The 18480-nt window shown below is 48.7% G+C and overlaps 2 protein-coding genes across 3 annotated transcripts in view; both read right to left on the bottom strand.

Annotated features, from left to right (window-relative positions):
* Positions 1-347: 347 nt before the first annotated feature.
* Positions 348-4325, bottom strand: POLR2J (RNA polymerase II subunit J). The gene is made up of 4 exons (XM_077311500.1): positions 4175-4325; positions 1564-1653; positions 929-1103; positions 348-542 (listed from the first exon to the last, which is right to left on the bottom strand). The coding sequence occupies exons 1-4, from the start codon at positions 4225-4227 to the stop codon at positions 507-509; spliced, it is 354 nt and encodes a 117-aa protein (XP_077167615.1). The 5' UTR covers positions 4228-4325; the 3' UTR covers positions 348-506.
* A 1565-nt stretch (positions 4326-5890) lies between these two features.
* Positions 5891-18480, bottom strand: part of LOC143824513 (ras GTPase-activating protein 4-like) — a 32729-nt gene continuing 20139 nt past the window's right edge. For both annotated transcript variants that reach the window (XM_077311887.1, XM_077311888.1), the window contains exons 8-21: positions 18336-18427; positions 17199-17316; positions 15491-15644; positions 13515-13579; positions 13284-13396; positions 12097-12289; positions 11465-11602; positions 10108-10252; positions 9532-9701; positions 8907-9044; positions 7888-8023; positions 7454-7574; positions 6995-7059; positions 5891-6832 (exon numbers count right to left, since the gene is read on the bottom strand). In XM_077311887.1, the coding sequence (XP_077168002.1) occupies positions 6696-6832; positions 6995-7059; positions 7454-7574; positions 7888-8023; positions 8907-9044; positions 9532-9701; positions 10108-10252; positions 11465-11602; positions 12097-12289; positions 13284-13396; positions 13515-13579; positions 15491-15644; positions 17199-17316; positions 18336-18427 (1785 nt within the window). In that variant the 3' untranslated portion in view covers positions 5891-6695. The remainder of the gene's footprint in view (positions 6833-6994; positions 7060-7453; positions 7575-7887; positions 8024-8906; positions 9045-9531; positions 9702-10107; positions 10253-11464; positions 11603-12096; positions 12290-13283; positions 13397-13514; positions 13580-15490; positions 15645-17198; positions 17317-18335; positions 18428-18480) is intronic.

Genomic DNA, 18480 nt, shown 5'->3' with positions numbered 1-18480 from the left:
TTATCTCAGGTTTTTTTAAAAGTTAAAAGTCAGGAAGAGTGAATGGTTAGGGAACGGAATGATATCCTTTTAGTTACATATCCTGCCCCTTCCTGATATTGTAGCAGAGGTAGCAGTGGATTAAAAATAACAGAAAAGGTTTTAGAAAACCATAACACGCCAGACTCCAGTCCCCAAAATCTGCCATCCCAGTTAATCGCCCAAGTGTTCTTGTATTTTGTCAGCTCAGAACAGACCGTTCCACACCTTGCATCCACAGGAGCGCATGCCCCTTTCTGTACTACTAGGTTTGTTTTTTTTAAGGAAGAACAAGTGAACATCCCAGTACAAAAATAATTAGCATCTCACATATTACAAACAAATTTTTATTAGCCAACAAACACATCTAATCACTGAATGAAGCCTATACAGAAGTCAGGAAATAACATTTCCTGAAAGCAACAAATTAAGAATGACAAACTTAAGAAACTAGTTATTTACAAAGAAAGGTACTAAATGACAATGAACTACTCAATTCCTTCTTGTTTGTCTTTAATGGCAACCTAAGAGAGAGAGAGAGAGAGAGAACACTTTATGCAATCTGAGCCATCTACTTTGTGATTGAAAAAGCAGAAAAAGATAAAAAGGAAGCAGCTTAGAATTTGAAATTAGGCTGCTGTTGGTGTGGACAGCAAGGCTTAGATCTTCCAGGTCCTGCCAACATCAGCTCAGCTTAAAAATCACAACTCTGAACAAGTCCCCGGCGACATGGGGGAACTGGCTATCTTGGAGGACTGGGAGAGGGAAAGACCTGCCATGTGGAAGTTGTGTTGCTGCTGTGCTCCATCAACAGCCACGGCAACAAGGGGAAACCACACAAGCCTGTCTTAGTGGGAAATGTCCATGTTTTGAAAGCAGGGTCAAGATTCAGTGAGAGATGCCAGCTTACCCGAAACCTTTCCTCCAGCAGGGAGAGCTCGCTGATGAGATCTGTGATAGCATTGGTGAAGGCTTCCTGGGGACTGTAGTCGGGAGTGGTCTGGACCCGAATGATGATCTTATGCTCAAGGGGGTGAGGGACTTTGTATCCTGCAAACAACACCTGTGGATCTTTCAATAACTGCCTGAAAAACAAGAAAGGACAGGCAAAATCCAGCACTTTCACAGTGCGGCCAGCAAGATTTGTCAGGAAGCTCAACTGCAAAACAAAAAAAGCAATGTCCTCCCTTTGTTTCCCCCAGCAATCTGTATGTCCCTGTGCACATAAAAGTTCTACTTGGTTATGAGAGCCAAAGGCCAATGTATTATTTATGAAAAATATTTACAAGCCATCTCTCCCAGCTCCCCACTTAGCATGAAAATGATGAAAAAACCACCAGCACAAGCAGTCTATTAAAATCCTTAATACATAAAACCAGCACAGCATAAAATCCTGTCATCAAATCAAAACAGAGGGCAGCACAGGTTTCTCTCTGAAAGATGGACCCCAAAACGTGAACCAGAACGGGGAGGAAAAAAGGATCCCTTGTACCACCATTTTATCCAGATGGTGCTTCTAAATAAATGCCGTAAGTGGTTACTCACGATTTAATGATATTCCCAAGCGTGTGGTCTTCCTTGTTGATGGTAAACAGACAGGCATTTGGTACTTTGGTATCCTTGTTTATTGTAATCCTGGAGGGGGCGGGGTGGAGGTAAAAATGGTAAGGTAAAAAGGTTTAAAAGGCAGTGTTTACACCACTTTGCTGCAGGGTGGGCTTGGGGAAAAAGTGGACTCAAGAAGCACATGGGGATAGGGCCGTGGCTCAGTGAAAAAGCATTTGCTTGGCATGCAAAGACTTACAGCTGGAAGAGACCTTCAGGGTCATCTGGTCTAATCCAGAATCAGAATCACAGAATCCTAGAGTTGGAAGGGGCCATACAGGCCATCTAGTCCAACCCCCTGCTCAACGCAGGATCAGCCCAAAGGTAATCCCCTGCAGAATGCAGGAAACTCACAACTCAAAAAGGTGCCAGAATCAATCCCTGCAGAGAAAGACCTTTGTTTGAGTCCTTGGAGTGACTGCCAGTCAGAGCAGACAATACTGAACTTTGAAGGACTTGTGGTTTGATTCCATATAAGGCAGCTTCAGATGTTCACACCTCCCCTGCCCATGTATAACTAAACCTCTGAAATACCAGTAGACAATCTGCCCTATACATTACAATGTGAGAAAATAAAGAGCTGAATTCTCTCCTTTTTTTGGATACTTACATCTTTGCCACTCTGAGCTGAATAACCCAGGTTAACCGGATCTCGCCAGATCTCAGAAGCTAAGCAGGGTCAGCTCTGCTTACCATTCAGATGGGAAACCACTGACGAAGTGTAGGGTTGCCACACAGAAGTAGACAATGGCAAACCATTGTCAGCGGCAACCTGATTGAACCTTACATATATTTTATACACTGCCATTTGTTTATCCCTGACTACCTTTCCTCCCACTTTCTAAACCAGCTTGGTGTAGTGGTTAGGAGCACAGACCTTTAATCTTGGTGAGGTTTGATTCCGCACTCGCACATGCAGCCAGCTGGGTGACCCTAGGTTCGCCACAGCACCGATATAGGTGTTCTGACCAAGCAGGAATATCAGGGCTCTCTCAGCTACCCCTACCTCACAGGGTGTTTGTTGTGGGGAGAGGGAAGATGATTGTAAGCTGCCTTGAGGCTTCTTCAGGTAGAGAAAAACAGCATATAAGAACCAACTCTTCTTCTCCCCCCTTTCTCCCTCACCATGCCTGGAACTTCAAGACTACTTGCTCATCCTAGCTATATCCTGGGATTCCATGCAAAGAATGGTCTTTCCTTGAAATCCTTTCATTAGAGATGCCTGGGGGCTTTATTATGCATACTTTACAGCCTTTCCACATGTGAACACTTATCCAATCTATACAAGGAGCAGTAAAAGCACTTCACAGATGGTGAACTTTGGCATCTGAACACCATAAATTCCCTCAGGCTGTGTAACTGCTCTGGGGACTGCTTCGGGTTTTCTGCTGGACAGACCTCAGTGCCAGTAAGTCAAAGACATTTTAGAAAACAAAATAGACTCTGGGTCTATATATGATCTATTAAACTTCCCCAAACCAAGTCAGACCATTGATCCAAGTTGCCCAGTACTGTTTACTGACTAGCAGTGGTTCTCCAGGGTCTCAGCATGCAGAGAAACGACTTCCCCAATACCTGCTACCTGAGATCATTCATCTGAGGACTGAACATGGGACTTTCTGCAAGCAAACTACCTCACTTCATCAGTAAAGCCTTACTGCTAACTAGCACTTCGTAGGTTTGCTGATTCTTCCCCATATATACTGCTGGGGCTGAATTGTAATGGTGAAGATAAAGCAATCACAAGAAACTGCCTTATACTAAGATGCCTCATTCATGTGGTCCAGTTTTGTCTGTATTGACGGGCACCAAGCCAAGTACCCATTTTATTAGAGAAAAATATTTTCCAGCAGCCGAACCTAGACATTTTTATCTTCCGTGATGTCCAAAGGTAGCAGCCACCTCATTTTTGGACCATCCCCATTAACCCGCCTCCCTATTCTTTCCTCACAACCCCAGTCAAGAACCTTTTTGTAGGGTGTGTATGTAGTCAAGCACCTTTTTGTAGGGGGTTTGTGTAATCAAGCACCTTTTTGTAGGGGGCACCTTTCATATTTCTCCCCTCGCTTAGCCTCCACTCCGCACTCCATGAATCAGATGATTTCAATGCATATTAAAAGAAATGGAGACTGCTCAGCAAGGTCTGCGGACGTCTACTTCAGACTCAAATGCTGAGACATGACCCTGAACATGCCTTGGGGTTGCACTCAGGGTTGGGAAATGCCTGGAGCAGCCATTTTCTCCAGGGTAGCTTATCTCTCGCCTGGATATGAGCTATAATTCCAGGGGATCCCCAGGTGGGATCCCTATTTCTTTGAGTTGCCAGCTCTGGGCTGGGAAATACCTGGAGACTTTGGGGGTGGAGTCGGGAGTGGGCGGGATTTGGGTGGGGAGGAAGCTCAGTGGAGTGCAATGCAATGGAGCCCACCCTCCAAAGCAGCCAGGGGGCAACTGCAGGGGACCCCAAACCCCCTTGGGACCGGCCTCCCTGGCCAAACGCCCTTTTCTCTGCCCGCCCTCCTTCTTTCCTCCCTTCCTCTTCTCCACTCACTTTTGCTCTCCCTCGAAGAGCAGGAAGGACTCGAAGGCCGGAGGCGCGTTCATAACTCCCCGCTGCGCTCTTCTCCTTATCCGAGGACTTCCGCTTCCGGGTCGGAGTGCGCGAGTTCAACTTCCGCCGTCACGAGACGGTCAGGAGGCAGCACCAGAGAGGCCGTCATGGGGAGGCCGGAAGACTGCGCTAGGGCATCACCCAGAGGGCGCCAGGGGTATCGCAGTCTGCCGCCCCTCTTTCAGTCCCGTCTGGTTGAATGTCCTCGCAGCTTCGCTTTTTTAAAACTGCATTTGTTCAAGGCAGTAATCTCTTTAGCCTGGAGATAAGCTTCATTTCCAGGGGATCTCCAGGTCCCACCTGGGGACTGGCATCCCTACTTCTTTGGGTTGCCAGCTCTGCGTAAGGAAATATCGGGAGACTTTGGGGGTGGAGCCAGGAGTGGGTGAGATATGGGGCAGAGAGGGACCTCAGTGCTATGGAGTCCACTGTTCCAATCAGCCATTCTCTCCAGGGGGAACTGGCCTCTGTTGCCTGGACATGTGCTATAATTCCAGGGGATGGCATCCCCTGGACCACTTTAGGGACCAACAAAATTTCAAGGAAGATTTCACAGAATGACCACCGATCTCTGGGTTACTGGAGAAAAACAGCCATTTCAAGCTAATGCTAACTATCATGGGAATATGGAAACATGCACAATAAGATGAACCAGAATGTGGGAACTGAGCAACACATCAAGTGGCTGTTGTACAAGAATTGGGCAGGCCAGCCCTGCCCAGTAGGGATGCTAGCCTCCAGGTGGGATCTGGGGATCCCCGGTTCTACAAGCTCATCTCGATCGATAGAGATCAGTTCCCCTGGTATTCCCCAGCCCAGAGTTGACGACCCTCCTGTCCAGTGACCAATGATTTGTTATAACCAAAAGGCAATTTATGCACACTCGAGAAGATAATTGGCATATATTCCTATTATTTTGGGTGGTCCACTTGGCACTTTGTTGTTACCTCTTATTGCGATAAAAGTTGATTCAAGTGGGTAGCCGTGCTGGTCGGAAGTAGCACAAAAAACCAGAGATCTTAAAGGTGATACTGGACTTTGATTATGTTGTACAATAAAAGTGTTACTCGGCTTAAATGAGATCTCCCTGTTGTGTCACGATGGGACATAAGCCATGGTCCTATTTGGGCTTCAAAGTCACCCCTTCCACGGCAGGCACCCATTTTGCTGTGCAAACAGGAACTTTAAAACCGCTTGCCTCAAGAAATCTCCATTCTGTTCCCAAGAGACCTTGAGCTCTGCTTGAATTTTCTGGTCGCGTGCAATCATTGTTACAAAGCTGAGGAAGTCTCACGACGAACCTAAATATGACCTAGGATATTAGTCTTTGGCTGTTTTGATGACTATTAAAGACTCTGAAGACAGGAATTTTGTGTGTGTGTTTAATGTTATCCTCTAGTTGGAACACACGGATGTTTCTGTGACCTGCAAACTGTACTGAGTCACGTGGTTTTCTTCCTGCGTGCATACTTCCTTCCGCGGGTGTGTTATCTTGATTCTCGAGCCATTTGGCTAGGGTACCACAGGCTGTTCTCAAAGTGCATCTCTGCCGTCTCATATTGTGAAGCTTTTTAAAAACCATTAGGCCAAGAGAACAGCTTCAGATTTGAAACTGGGGATGAAGGTAAGTGGTAATGATGGGCTATGAGTCATACATGAATTGAAGCTCTTCCTAGAAATGCTTTATTGTGCATTCAGGGTTTCTCTGGCTTGGAGGGTGGTCGTTTCCATGCAGACCCCCCCCCCCTCACACACAAACAGCTGACACACCCATGCCTCTTCCCTTGTCCCTCTTAGCCAGATGGCAAAAGCACTTATGTATTCATCTTCAACTTTGCAACAATACAGGGGGAGAAATGGCTCATTACCTAGCTGGGAGAGAGGGAATTGCTTCCAAAGTCCCATTTAGTTCAGCATCCTAGTTTCTATAAGGGTTGACTGGACACCCCAAAAGGCCCACAAGCCAAACTCGAAGGGCAAAGCCTCCCATTGTAGGTGTCTGCCACAGAGCGACTGGTCATCAGGGAGATATACTGGCTCTGAATGTGAAGGTCCCATTGTGATTAATACCCCCGGATTGACCTCTCCCCCGCAAGTTTGTCCAATGGCCTTTTAAAGCCATCGAAGCCAGTGTCCATCATCACAATGGGGGCATAAAGGGCCATTAGCCTGGATGGCTTTATAAACACCCATCAGTGGGTCTCTTTATCCCAGTTCAGTTCTGAGAACACACCGGGGGCAAACTCACTCTCCCAGTTCAGTTCCGAGAACACACCGGAGGCAATCACTCTATATGCTAAACTAGGAGTGGTCCAACTTCTGGGCCTTCTGAGAAGCAACCCCCACCCCACCCAAACACACAAGTGCTAGTCCAGAGAGACTGAGTCCCAGGAAGTTGGCCACAGTTCCGATGGATGTGGCAGAATCAGGGCCTGGCCCGAACGACTCGTTTGTGCCAGAATCACGTCTGCAGATCCACCAGGCAGTTCCGCTCTTGATCGGCCAGATTCCTCAAGCGGGAGAGTTCCTTGTCGTGAGCTTCCTCCAGATCCTGCAGCACTTGGAAAAGCTGGGCGGGGCCATCGGAATCTTCGAGACCTGCATCGCGAAAGAAAGATGAATCAAGGGCTGAAAGAAGCCACTCATAGCCACTGTGAAATTGTGGGTGGGCTGGGAAATTGTGTTTCCCTTGGTGCCTGCATAAGAGGTACCAACTATCACAGCATTTCCTCCTTTCTGACAGCAATTAAAGAGTCATACCTTCACTTTGGTTCAGAGGAAAGTCCCCTCCCTTTTCCGGGGTCAACAATTCCAGAGACTTTTCCCTGCAAATGAGGAACAAAACAGCCCCCATTGTCACTTGTGAAATTAAGTTCCAAAGGGTTTGGCCCACTCCACACTGCAAGTTGATGGGCAGCACCTAGTCAGCTTCAAGCACTACGCCTGTCTGCAACTCGTGCTGGGCTGGCCCAACTGTGGCTTCTCCAGCTGTCCATGGGCTACAATGATCATGAGGCCCTGCCAGCATGGGAAATGTAGTCCGTGGACATCTAGAGAGCCACAGCTGGGCCACCCCTGAACTAGAGGATATTGCCAGCCTGATATATGCAGGAGGACTTCAGTCCCAGCCAGCTCAATGAGGCTGACACCATGGTAAGGACAAGCAGCATTGCCACTAAAGCCACCTAAGCACGTGGCCGAAAATCAGAGGCAACTCACTTCATCGCCTCTCGGACTCCAAGGAGATGCCGGAATATCGAGTGAGCTTCTAAGTCTGGGTCCAAAGGGTCGTTCCATTCCCGCAGAGTAACTCCATGCCGAGTTTTGTCGCAGCCCAGATCTAGAGGCAAAAGGCAGGAGTGATTTATTTTTTAAAGGGCATTCTTCTTTAAGCAATCAGACTTAGACCAGGCATCCCTGTGGGCACCATGACTCCTACCAACCGCTTTTCTGACACCCACCAAGTGAGCACTGAGCAGGGGGTTGAACTGGATGGCCAGGTGAACTAGATAGTGCCTTCCAACTCGATGATTCTATGGATGTCTTAGGATGAACGTGCATTGAGCAGGGGGTTGGACTGGATGGCCTCAGGCCCCTTCCAAGTCTACGGTTCATAGTTCATCGGTATAATACGGCGGCAAAGAGTGCACTACCGGTTTTGTCCTTTTGGTGGCAGCAACTCCACTTCTCTCCCCGGAAGATGCCCGGATGGTAGGAGCACAGCATCCCCGTGTTGTTCACGCAGACCTTCCTCAAGGCCGACAGCCACTGGTTGAGCTCGTTGACACACTGCAAAACAACCCCGGAGGGTTAATGCCTGATTAAGTGCTAGCTAGCATGACATGGAAAAAGCACATTGTATTTCAACATCAGATTGACTTAGCCCTGGTTAAGATCCAAGACACAGAAAGGATCCCATGGTCTAGCTTGCCAAGCTAATTTCTACCTCCTAGAAACCACAAGGAAAAGCTGTGGTTGAGCTAACCCTGGTTGGTACAAACCACGGTTTGCATGCCATTCCTAAATGAAGTCCCTAACATTTTGAGCCTGCGGGGTACCCTTGGAATCCTGAAACGGCTTGAAATAGCTGCCACAAAACAGATGCCACGTGAGGCAGAGCCAGCTACAAAAGGGCTGCTGTAGCAAGTTCCGTCACACAGTGAAGGTCTCTGTACTGCCATGGTGGCTACTGCCAAAGCAACATTTTCAAAAATCTGCACAGCCAAGGAAATCTCCAGTAGCCAATCAGAAGCGCTGCTGGGCAAAAGGCTCAACTGGCCTCACCCACCTTCTAAAAACACATGCCAGGAAAAGCGTTGGGGGGGGGCACCACATTGGGGGACCCCTGGTTTAGCTATTCAGACATAACAGTTAACACTGGTTAAGGAAGAGGGCTTGAGGCAGGTTTTGGAGGCTCACATCCAGAAAGCCCTTCAGGGGTCTTCTCTCCCCAAGCATGCACACTCCTCTTCCTTTTTGAGTTCTGACTACCCAGCCCTACCCAGATGGATAAATAAAACAGAGCCACATGGCCCAGGTTCTCACAAACTGGATCTCTTGCCCGTTTGGGGATGGAGGCCTGTCGGACTCCTTAACATCGCCGGTGGCCCACCACTGCCACGGTCGCTGCTCCAGCTTTTCCCTCCCACCTTCCACCTCTGGCTTCCAGGACCTTGCATTGCAGGTAAACGGTCTCCGCCTGCCCGGCCTCGTCCGTGTAGACGATCTGCATGACGTGGGAGTTTCCAAAGCTTTTCTCTTCCACCTTCTCAGCGGCCCGGATGTTGGCCACGGTGATGAAGGAGCTTTTCTGGAAAGGAATCCCAAGATCAAAAGCTGCCCCCAAGCCTGCACGGCACTTCTGTCTTTTGAAGGGAGACTTCTGAAGGTTGTGCGCTAAAATTCCAGTTCTGATGGCAAAAATCCAGTTCTGGTGGAACCTGGGGCTCACTGAAGAAGAGCTGGGATTTTGTACCCCGCTTTTCACTGCCGGAAGGAGTCTCAAAGCAGCTTACAATCACCCTCCCTTCCTCTCTCCACAAGAGACACCCTGTGAGGTAGGTGATGCTGAGAGAGCTCTGAGAGAACTGAGACTGTCCCAGCTGGCTGCACGTGGAAGGGTGGACAATCAAAGCCAGTTCTTCAGGCCTGATGTTCTTGCCGAGTCCTTCTTGTATCTCCTGCACCAGCTGGCCTTTAGGGCATTGCCAACCAACGGTAGGCTGAGGAACGCGGCCTCTCTGCTCTGCCACATGGCCAGTTTCTAGTTCCTCTTGCCATCCCCGTGAGCACCTTACCTTGGAGTTGGGAGTCTTGGCATAGCTGAGGGCCTCATTCGTGAGGGCAAAGAAGAGCTTCTTGAAGGAAGAAGACAGGAGAGGGCCTTTGCTTTTGGCCTTGTGGATGAACAAAGGCCCCTCTTTCACCACCTGGCCCAGCAAGGTCAGGGCCTTCTGTGAGTCCAGCTCTGCAAGGAACATTCCCCGTTACTAGCTTGAAATGTACGCAAACCAGGAAAGGTCTCAGCAGATCTTGTGGCATCCTTGGGTACCACCTTGGGGGCCCTGTCTTCCACCACTACTCCCCACTAGCTTTGACTTACTTAATTTATATCTCCCTGCTCTCCCTTGTGGGGACTCAAAGCACCTTTCATGGTTCTCCTCTCTTCCGTTCAGCCTCACCCTGGCTAGCTTAGGCTGAGTGCGTGTGACTGGCCCAAGGTCACCCAGCAAGCTTCCAAGGCACAAGTCGGGATTCGAACCAGGGTCTTACAGATCCTGGTCCGACACTCCAACCGCTGCCACCATGTTGGTTTCCAGTCTGCAACCAGAACAACACCCTCCCTGGCTCCCTCCCTCCCTCGGCCCCCGCACCTTCTTTCTCCTCAATGTCTATCAGCTGGAGGATGAATTGCTTCATCTGGGCCACGCCCTGCTGGATGGTGGGCTGCAGGGGGGCCATCCAGGCTTCCTTGGCACAGCTGACAGATGGATCCATATTCCCCACGTTCTGCACCATCTGCCAATGAACAAGATGGGTGGGATGGGAACATAGGTCACTGTGGGCCACGCAACCACTTATTTAGGGCCCCAGGCTGCAGATGGGACCTCTCTTCTCCCACCCGTCCTTGATAGATGGCAGCAAGGCCCACAAGGACTGAAGAGCACCAGGTGAGCTCTGCCAAACCACCTAGGGCTCCATCAAACCCATCACACACACCCATCCATCCATCCCAACACCAGCTTGCCAGATCTCTGAGAAGTCCAGAAGAAGGAACTAAAGAAATGGGACACTCCACTGTCCCTGGTACCAACACCAGGTTTTTAAGAGGTAGACTGCTTCTCTATAGAACAAAATTTGAGTGCAGGGGCTCCTTTTGGACCTACAAAATTTGATCTTCCAGGTGCACGCACACTTCCTCAGACAAAGAAACAGGAGTCATCAGAGTACAGATACAAGGAGAGAGTGAATTAGCAGTAAATTAGTTATATCTGGACCGTGGTCCTCCTTGAATTCCATCTAATCCCAGCCCTTTCGTTCCTGGCAGCTGAGCCCTGCAGCTGACATTTCTGCCTTCTCCAAAGCAAAGCATGATATAAAAAAAGGGGGCCTCTTTTCTCCTCCAGGGTTAAGGAGGAGGAGAAGGAGGAGTGGAGACTTAGGCTGCCAAAGTCAAAGCAACACAAGAAATTGGCTGCCTTAACTTGCTCCAAAGCTTGACAGGATACAAAGGATTCCTCCCACTCCTTCCTTTCTCCCTCCTGTGGGTTCTCAGCCTTGCACAAAGCACTGCAGAGAGGAACTAGGTAAAGGTAAAGGTAAAGGTATCCCCTGTGCAAGCACCGAGTCATGTCTGACCCTTGGGGTGACGCCCTCCAGCGTTTTCATGGCAGACTCAATACGGGGTGGTTTGCCAGTGCCTTCCCCAGTCATTACCGTTTTACCCCCCAGCAGCAAGCTGGGTACTCATTTTACCGACCTCGGAAGGATGGAAGGCTGAGTCAACCTTGAGCCGGCTGCTGGGATTGAACTCCCAGCCTCATGGGCAGACAGCTTCAGACAGCATGTCGCTGCCTTACCACTCTGCGCCACAAGAGGCTCATTCCTCACAAGAGGAACTAGGAGTGACCACCAATTCCAGCTGGGCTGGTAAGCTTAGGCCAAGAACCTAGCATCAGATGCACTGACCTTTAGGGCTTTCTCGGAAACAGGGACAAGCGCTGGCCTTACCTTGGCGAGGAGCAGCAGGGCCCGGCTGGTGCGGGCATCGGCGTGCTTCTCTTGCAGGTGAAACAGTTTGGGGGACATGATGGCTGGAGAGAAGAAGCGCAGGCAGAGGAAGCTGGTGATGGCAATGAACTTTGTGTTCTGTGAGTGGAGAAGAAGCAAGAGAGAAGTCACAGCCAAAATGACAGAAAGGGTCACTCGCTTGCAATCAGAATTACAATGTTCTTGTTCAGCAGAGGACCAAGTTCTTGGATCAGACCCAATTAACTATGTCAGCATTCCAAAAGAGGGCGCTATGTGTCTAGCATTCAACTGCATGTGGGCACCGCCGCCACTGCTGGCCAAATGGTGGTAATGCAGTTTGACCTTGAGAGAATACTGTGGAAATCCCTGTCCCAGCTTCCAGCTCACTCATGAGCTCCCCAGGAACTCCTCCTCCTCCTGATTTTCAAAGGTCCCTGTGGCCTTGTCTCTGCATTTTGCTGTTTTTGTATTCCAACATTTCCTTGCTTGCAATGGTTGTTTCTCTGGCTCCCACCACCATCAGCTGTGACTGGCCCAAGGTCACCCAACTGGCTGCATGTGTAGGAGTAGGGAAAAGGTGTGAGACACCATGCTAGTTCCCCTGCACTCACCTGATCTTTCTCTTCAGGGAAACGTTCTCCGACCCTCTTGAAAAGCTGCCGAAAGGTGGTACGGATGACAGCGGGACACAGCTTGACGGACTTGGCAAGGGAAGTGAGAAGGTCAGTCAGGTAGGACTGCAGGAGGTGGACGCTCTGTTGGATCACGTCACTTTCGCTCTGGGACCAGTGGAGGCTGGAGCACCTGGGCGGGCAGGCAGAAGGCAAGGCTCACCTGTCAAGGCCTCCACTTCTCCCCTGTTCCTGCAGGGTTCCCTGGCAATGAAGGTACCCCCAACTCATCCATTCCCCATGCATGCTTAGTCCACATTCTCCAAGCAGGAATGAATGACATCAACTTTCTTATTAGACCCAGAAGGTGGAGAAAATTATTTTTTCCTCTCCAGAACCTTGGGGCAGCAGACACCTGAGCAAATGGAAGGGCAGTGGTTTCAGGAAGGACCAAAATAAAGTACTTCACATCATGCTTCACAATTAATTCGGGGAACTCAGGGCCAATGGGTGGCTGTTGACTTAGATTGCTGCAAAAGGAGATTAGAAAAAATAACAGGAGGATGAACCTGTTCATTTAGTCTTCAAGAGCGCCTGCAATCGAAAGCTCACGCCTTGAATAAATCTTTGTTGGTCTTAAAGGTGTGACTGAATTTTTGTTCTTTAAAAGCTGCTAGCCATCAAGAAAACCAGCTTGGCATAGAGCATGGGTAGCCAAACTGTGGCTCTCCAGTTGTCCATGGACTACAGTTACCATGACTCCCTGCCAGCATGGTCTATAGACACCCGGAGAGCCACAATTTGGCCACCCCTGGCATAGGGGTTAGACTGACAGCTAAGATCTAGGACACCCAGGTCCAAATCCACACTCTGCCATGGAAGCTGAGTGGCCTTGGGCCAGTTGCCTTCAATCTAGCCTACCTTACAGGACTGTTTGTTGGAAAAGGAGAGAACAGATATTGTGATCTACTTTGGGTCTCCCACTGGGGAGAAAAAGCAGGATATAAGTAGCTGCATAAATAAGCTGAACCTCCAGGTTCAGAATCAATGTGCCTCCAAACACCATCTGCTGTGGCTTTCAGACCCTGTTGGTGGGTTCAACGGTCATATCTGGTGGCCACTGTAGGAAACAGGAGGTGGGAAGAGGTCGACCTGACCCTGCCGAGTTCTCGGTCGGGTCCCCTTACCCAACGTCCTTGCTCTCCACTTTGCTGGGGTCCAGCTCAATGTATCTCTTCTCTTCAAACACACGGTTGATGGTTGGGCCAAGGACCCGGTGGAGGTACTGCATCCCTGCCACCTACAGGACAGCGGACGGAGAAACCAACAGGTAGGGTGAGACAGCAGGAGGCAGGAGCAGAGGAGGGCTTTAATGCGAGAGAACATTCATACCAGCAGGCGGCCACTGTGGCGATTACCTTCAGGAAGGACTCCATGGACTTGGAGGCCAGGGAGTTGCTCCGAAAGAGAGTGTTTGGCTCATCTGAAAGAAAGGAAACCAATTAGGGCTGGTGCCAAATTGCACCATTCCAAGGCTGCCATGTATATGTATATGTATATGTATATGTATATGTATATGTATATGTATATGTATATGTATATGTATATGTATATGTATATGTATATGTATATGTATATGTATATGTATATGTATATGTATATGTATATGTATATGTATATGTATATGTATATGTATATGTATATGTATATGTATAAAGGTAAAGGTATCCCCTGTGCAAGCACCGAGTCATGTCTGACCCTTGGGGTGACGCCCTCTAGCGTTTTCATGGCAGACTCAATACGGGGTGGTTTGCCAGTGCCTTCCCCAGTCATTACCGTTTACCCCCCAGCAAGCTGGGTACTCATTTTACCGACCTCGGAAGGATGGAAGGCTGAGTCAACCTTGAGCCGGCTGCTGGGATTGAACTCCCAGCCTTATGGGCAAAGCTTTCAGACGGCTGCCTTACCACTCTGCGCCACAAGAGGCTCATTATGTATATGTATATGTATATGTATATGTATATGTATATGTATATGTATATGTATATGTATATGTATATGTATATGTATATGTATATGTATATGTATATGTATATAAATATAAATATAAATATAAATATAAATATAAATATAAATATAAATATAAATATAAATATAAATATAAATATAAATATAAATCAAGCTAGAGCTGGACAAAGCCGGCTCGTGGCGGGTTACCGGATAAAATGTACTCCCCTAAAACCTCTATTTCCCTTAAAACCAACAATTAAAACTACCCAACAACCAGCAGCAACCAGCATCCCCGCATCCCTGGGGAATCAGGGAGAGGATGGCCCCCACTGATGGCATATGGTGGGGAATTCCACCTTTGGGGAGGCCCAATATGTAGCTTACATGTTGAATAAAGGGGGGACGGGGGAGAAATAAATCTTATTGCTCGCTTTTCACTTTAATTATCACACTCCTTTCATGGAGCCCCGATGAGTTCAGATAAAGTTCCCACTTTGCCTCCAGAATGGCTTATCAATAGCTGTTCGGCTGCATCACACACCTTCCGACCATTCTCCAATGGCAGAGGGCAATAAAAGAGCTAGGCAAAGGGTCTGGCTCAGTGGCAGAGCATCTGCTTTGCATGCAGAAGGTCCCAAGTTCAGTCCTGACCATCTCCAGTTAAAAGGATCCAACTGGAAAACCCAGTTGCAAACAACAGCTAGAGAGTGTGTTCAGTGGATTATCCTACATGAATGGAAGCTGCTAATTTGGACCACTCCCTCACTGTTGCAAAAGCACAAAAAAACACGTTTTTCTTTACTCAGAAAAAGACATTAGGCAGGAGCTGTCCTACAAGCTATTATTAATAGCTGAAAACCTGCTTCACCAGCACATGAAATGGCAGACAGGAATCTGCACGGCACCTTCATGCACATGCATGTTTGAGAGAGGCACAGTCAGAGATTAAACGCTGAAAGAGCCAGGGGCAGGAATCTCCACCCCCCTCAGGTCATGGTAAAGGTAAAGGTAAAGGTATCCCCTGTGCAAGCACCGGGTCATGTCTGACCCTTGGGGTGACGCCCTCTAGCATTTTCATGGCAGACTCAATACGGGATGGTTTGCCATTCCCTTCTCCAGTCATTACCGTTTACCCCCCTAGCAGCAAGCTGGGTACTCATTTTATCGGAAGGATGGAAGGCTGAGTCAACCTTGAGCCGGCTGCTGGGATCGAACTCCCAGCCTCATGGTCAGAGCTTCAGATAGCGTGTCACTGCCTTACCACTCTGTGCCACAAGAGGCTCATTCAGGTAGTGACACCCTCTTAATATTCTAGTGACACAAAGCGGTGGCTCCAACCACGGAGAGATCACCCTCTCGGATTTTGCAGTTCCCCAAAACTTACCGGTTTTGTCCAGCTCCAGCTTGATGAGAAAATCCAGTAACTCTTTGGCTAACCCTTGACCTAGGAAGAGCTTGACAAGATTGATAGCAACTTCCTGCCTGCATTCGGCGGTTGTGGTTTCATCGATGAGGGTTATTAAATGGGCTTTCTTGTCCTGGAAGGGAACAAATAAAGTTGAGGAAATCATTTCTGCAAAAATCACAAATATTCATAAATATCTCAATAGGAGAAAGTTACGTGAAAACATGATTTTGAGTGTGGGGCGAGAGGTCACCTTGCCAGGAACCCCTCACCCCTCACCTTAGCCCCCCACTGCAAAGGGGGGAAATGCCAGGCAAAACGGGTGGAGAGGGGGGCATCTGCAATACAATGACATCACTTCCAAAGACAGACGTGACCACACATTGGGAGACAATGTAGCAATGTAGCAAAGATCCCTGTGGTTAAACCACAAAGAGACGAGAAACAAAAGAAGGAACCTCAATTTAAATAAATAAATACATTTAATCCAGCAGAGAACAGAGAGAATAATTTAAGAAGGTAAAAAAATCCATCAACGTTAATGGCCCGGTGTTACAGGAGGATCCCCAGACGGGAGCTGGGCAGCAAAGCACAGCTGTGAGGGATGTGTGGTGCGGGAGCCAACATGGATTGGACCAGGGGTAGTCAACCTGTGGTCCCCCAGATGTCCATGGACTACAATTACCATGATCCCCTGCCAGAAAACGCTGACAGGGGCTCATGGGAATTGTAGTCCATGAACATCTGGAGGGCCACAGGTTGACTACGCCTGGATTGGACCATTGAGACTTCTTTCTCCAGAACATGGGGTCTTCTATGGCTCCTTTCTGTTTAAGAATCTCAACATGGATTCTCAGGCTTTCTCACACTGAGTGGCAACTACTTCACCGTGTCCTGGGTAGGCTAGGCTAGCCCGAATTCAACAGAGCTAAGAAGTGAAGCAGAGGTATGCAAATGAATGAATGAATGAATGAATGAATGAATGAATGAATGAATGAATGAATGAATGAATGAATGAATGAATGAATGAATGAATGGGCATTTTCCAGTTTGGGTCTATTGGACTTGGAAAAATTTTGGTATTCAGTTCCTGGATTTCTTAGAAATCCCAATTTTGGGGGGGTCCAAAAGACCCAAGAGAGGAAATACAGATTTTCTTTAAAAGCCAGCCCTAATCTGGGGCTGGCTTGGCTTCTCCTGCAGCATGGTTTAAAGCACGCTGGCCCCAGGATCTGGATGGGGTGAGAAGGTCTTTCCCCACTGCTTGCAGACTTGGCAGAGAACTCTCAGCCCCTGCCATGGCAGCTGATCTTCACTATAGCTGAATATGCCCAGGAAAATATGCCTTCATTCAGGCTCAGCCAATCAGATTCTCTAATCTGTATTTGGCTAAACTCAGACCCCCAAAATATGAGTAAGGTATTTGGGGGTATTCTTCTGGCTCAGTTTATGTTGAATGCATACCCCTAGTCCTGCTTAGTGGTTGGATGGGAGACCACGTGGAGGAAGGCAATGGCCAACCACTTCTGAACATCTCTTGCCTTGAAAACACCACCAGGGGGCACTATAGGTCACCTGCAACTTGACAGCAACCCCAAACCCCCAGTCACACCTCCAAAGGGACCTGGGAAGGAAAGAAGGAGACCCATGGGACATTCAGAGAAGAAAAGGGCCGGCCGACTCTTACCTGTGCCGCTGCCTTGACTTCTTGGCACAGAAGCTGCACAAGAGGCTGGTAGTGGCTGGATGGCAGCACCATTTCGTCTCGGAGGCGCACTTGGAGATGTAAAGCTCCCAGGTTGCCTCTGAAACAGGAAAGGAAACCATCACAGGATGTCCCATAAGAAAGTTCTCCTCCATCGGGCAGATCCTTGAGGACACAAATCACCACGCCCCTCTTGCGTCCCTGCGTAGCTCTTTGAGGGCTCATCTCTGCCAGCCATTCTCCGGTGACAGTTGTCTAGAAACTCTGTGAAATGCATGTTGGCCCAAAAGCTTCAATTCCCACGATCCCCTACCAGCACCATGCGTAGTCACCATATCACCACATCCAACTTGACCTCATTTTATCTTCCCTGATGCAATGATGGTCCATCGCATGGCCCAGGTTCAATTCTCAGCGAGGGAAGTTGTGCTTGGCTGAATCTGGGTGGTCCATTAGATTTAGTAAGCTAAGCAGGCTTGCCCTTTTTTAGTATCTGGATGGGAGAGGGCTAAATGAGCCCAGGTTTGCTCTGCAGAGGTAAGCAATGGAAAACTCTCTGCTCATCTCTTAGAGGGCTGTTGCAGCCTTACAGGGTTCTCGCAAGTGGGCCGTGACTAGCTCCTGCCGTAAATTGCTTGACCGAAGTCCCAGAACTCCCTGCAGGGACTTGTCCTGAAGTTGCCTTGCCCCCCCCCCCCCGGGCCTTTCTGTTCCCATATTCTGAGCAGACTGGTTCCCTATCATGCCCTGAGTTGTTTTGGCCGTTTCCTTCCTGTCTGGAGGTGTCAAATGTAAACTGTATTACCCTTGGAGGATAAGAACGGCTCTGCCTTGAAAATGAATTGTGTACAGAAGGGGGGAGGGGGGAGGAATTTTGCCTCCCTAATTGCTCTCTGTTTTCCTCTGCTTTTGTCTTCGGCAAAACAGAAGTTTGCCGTTTGCACTCTCCCGAAGAAATTGCTACGCTTCTAGCCTGGGCTTTGAGTTTGCCTTCCTGCAGGGGATTTGCCACGGAACATGACAACAGCACTGTGTGCAAAACACCCAGAAGTGTCACTACGGCCCATCACTAGTGCATTCCCTTGCAGGTGAACCCCCCTGGGAGAGACGGAAACTCACTCATCCTGCAGTGGCTTGGATTTGTCCGGTCGGAGCAGAAACCAGCCTTCCTCTTGCTGAATTGTCAGAAGTCCCTGGACATTGAACACCACCTGCAAAAAAGAATGATTCTCTAATCTTTTTGGTATCTCTTATGCACTTCTTG

This window comes from Paroedura picta, chromosome 15 (assembly GCF_049243985.1).
Source record: "Paroedura picta isolate Pp20150507F chromosome 15, Ppicta_v3.0, whole genome shotgun sequence".
Classification (NCBI taxonomy): domain Eukaryota; kingdom Metazoa; phylum Chordata; class Lepidosauria; order Squamata; family Gekkonidae; genus Paroedura; species Paroedura picta.
This window is presented reverse-complemented; position numbering and strand designations above follow the sequence as displayed.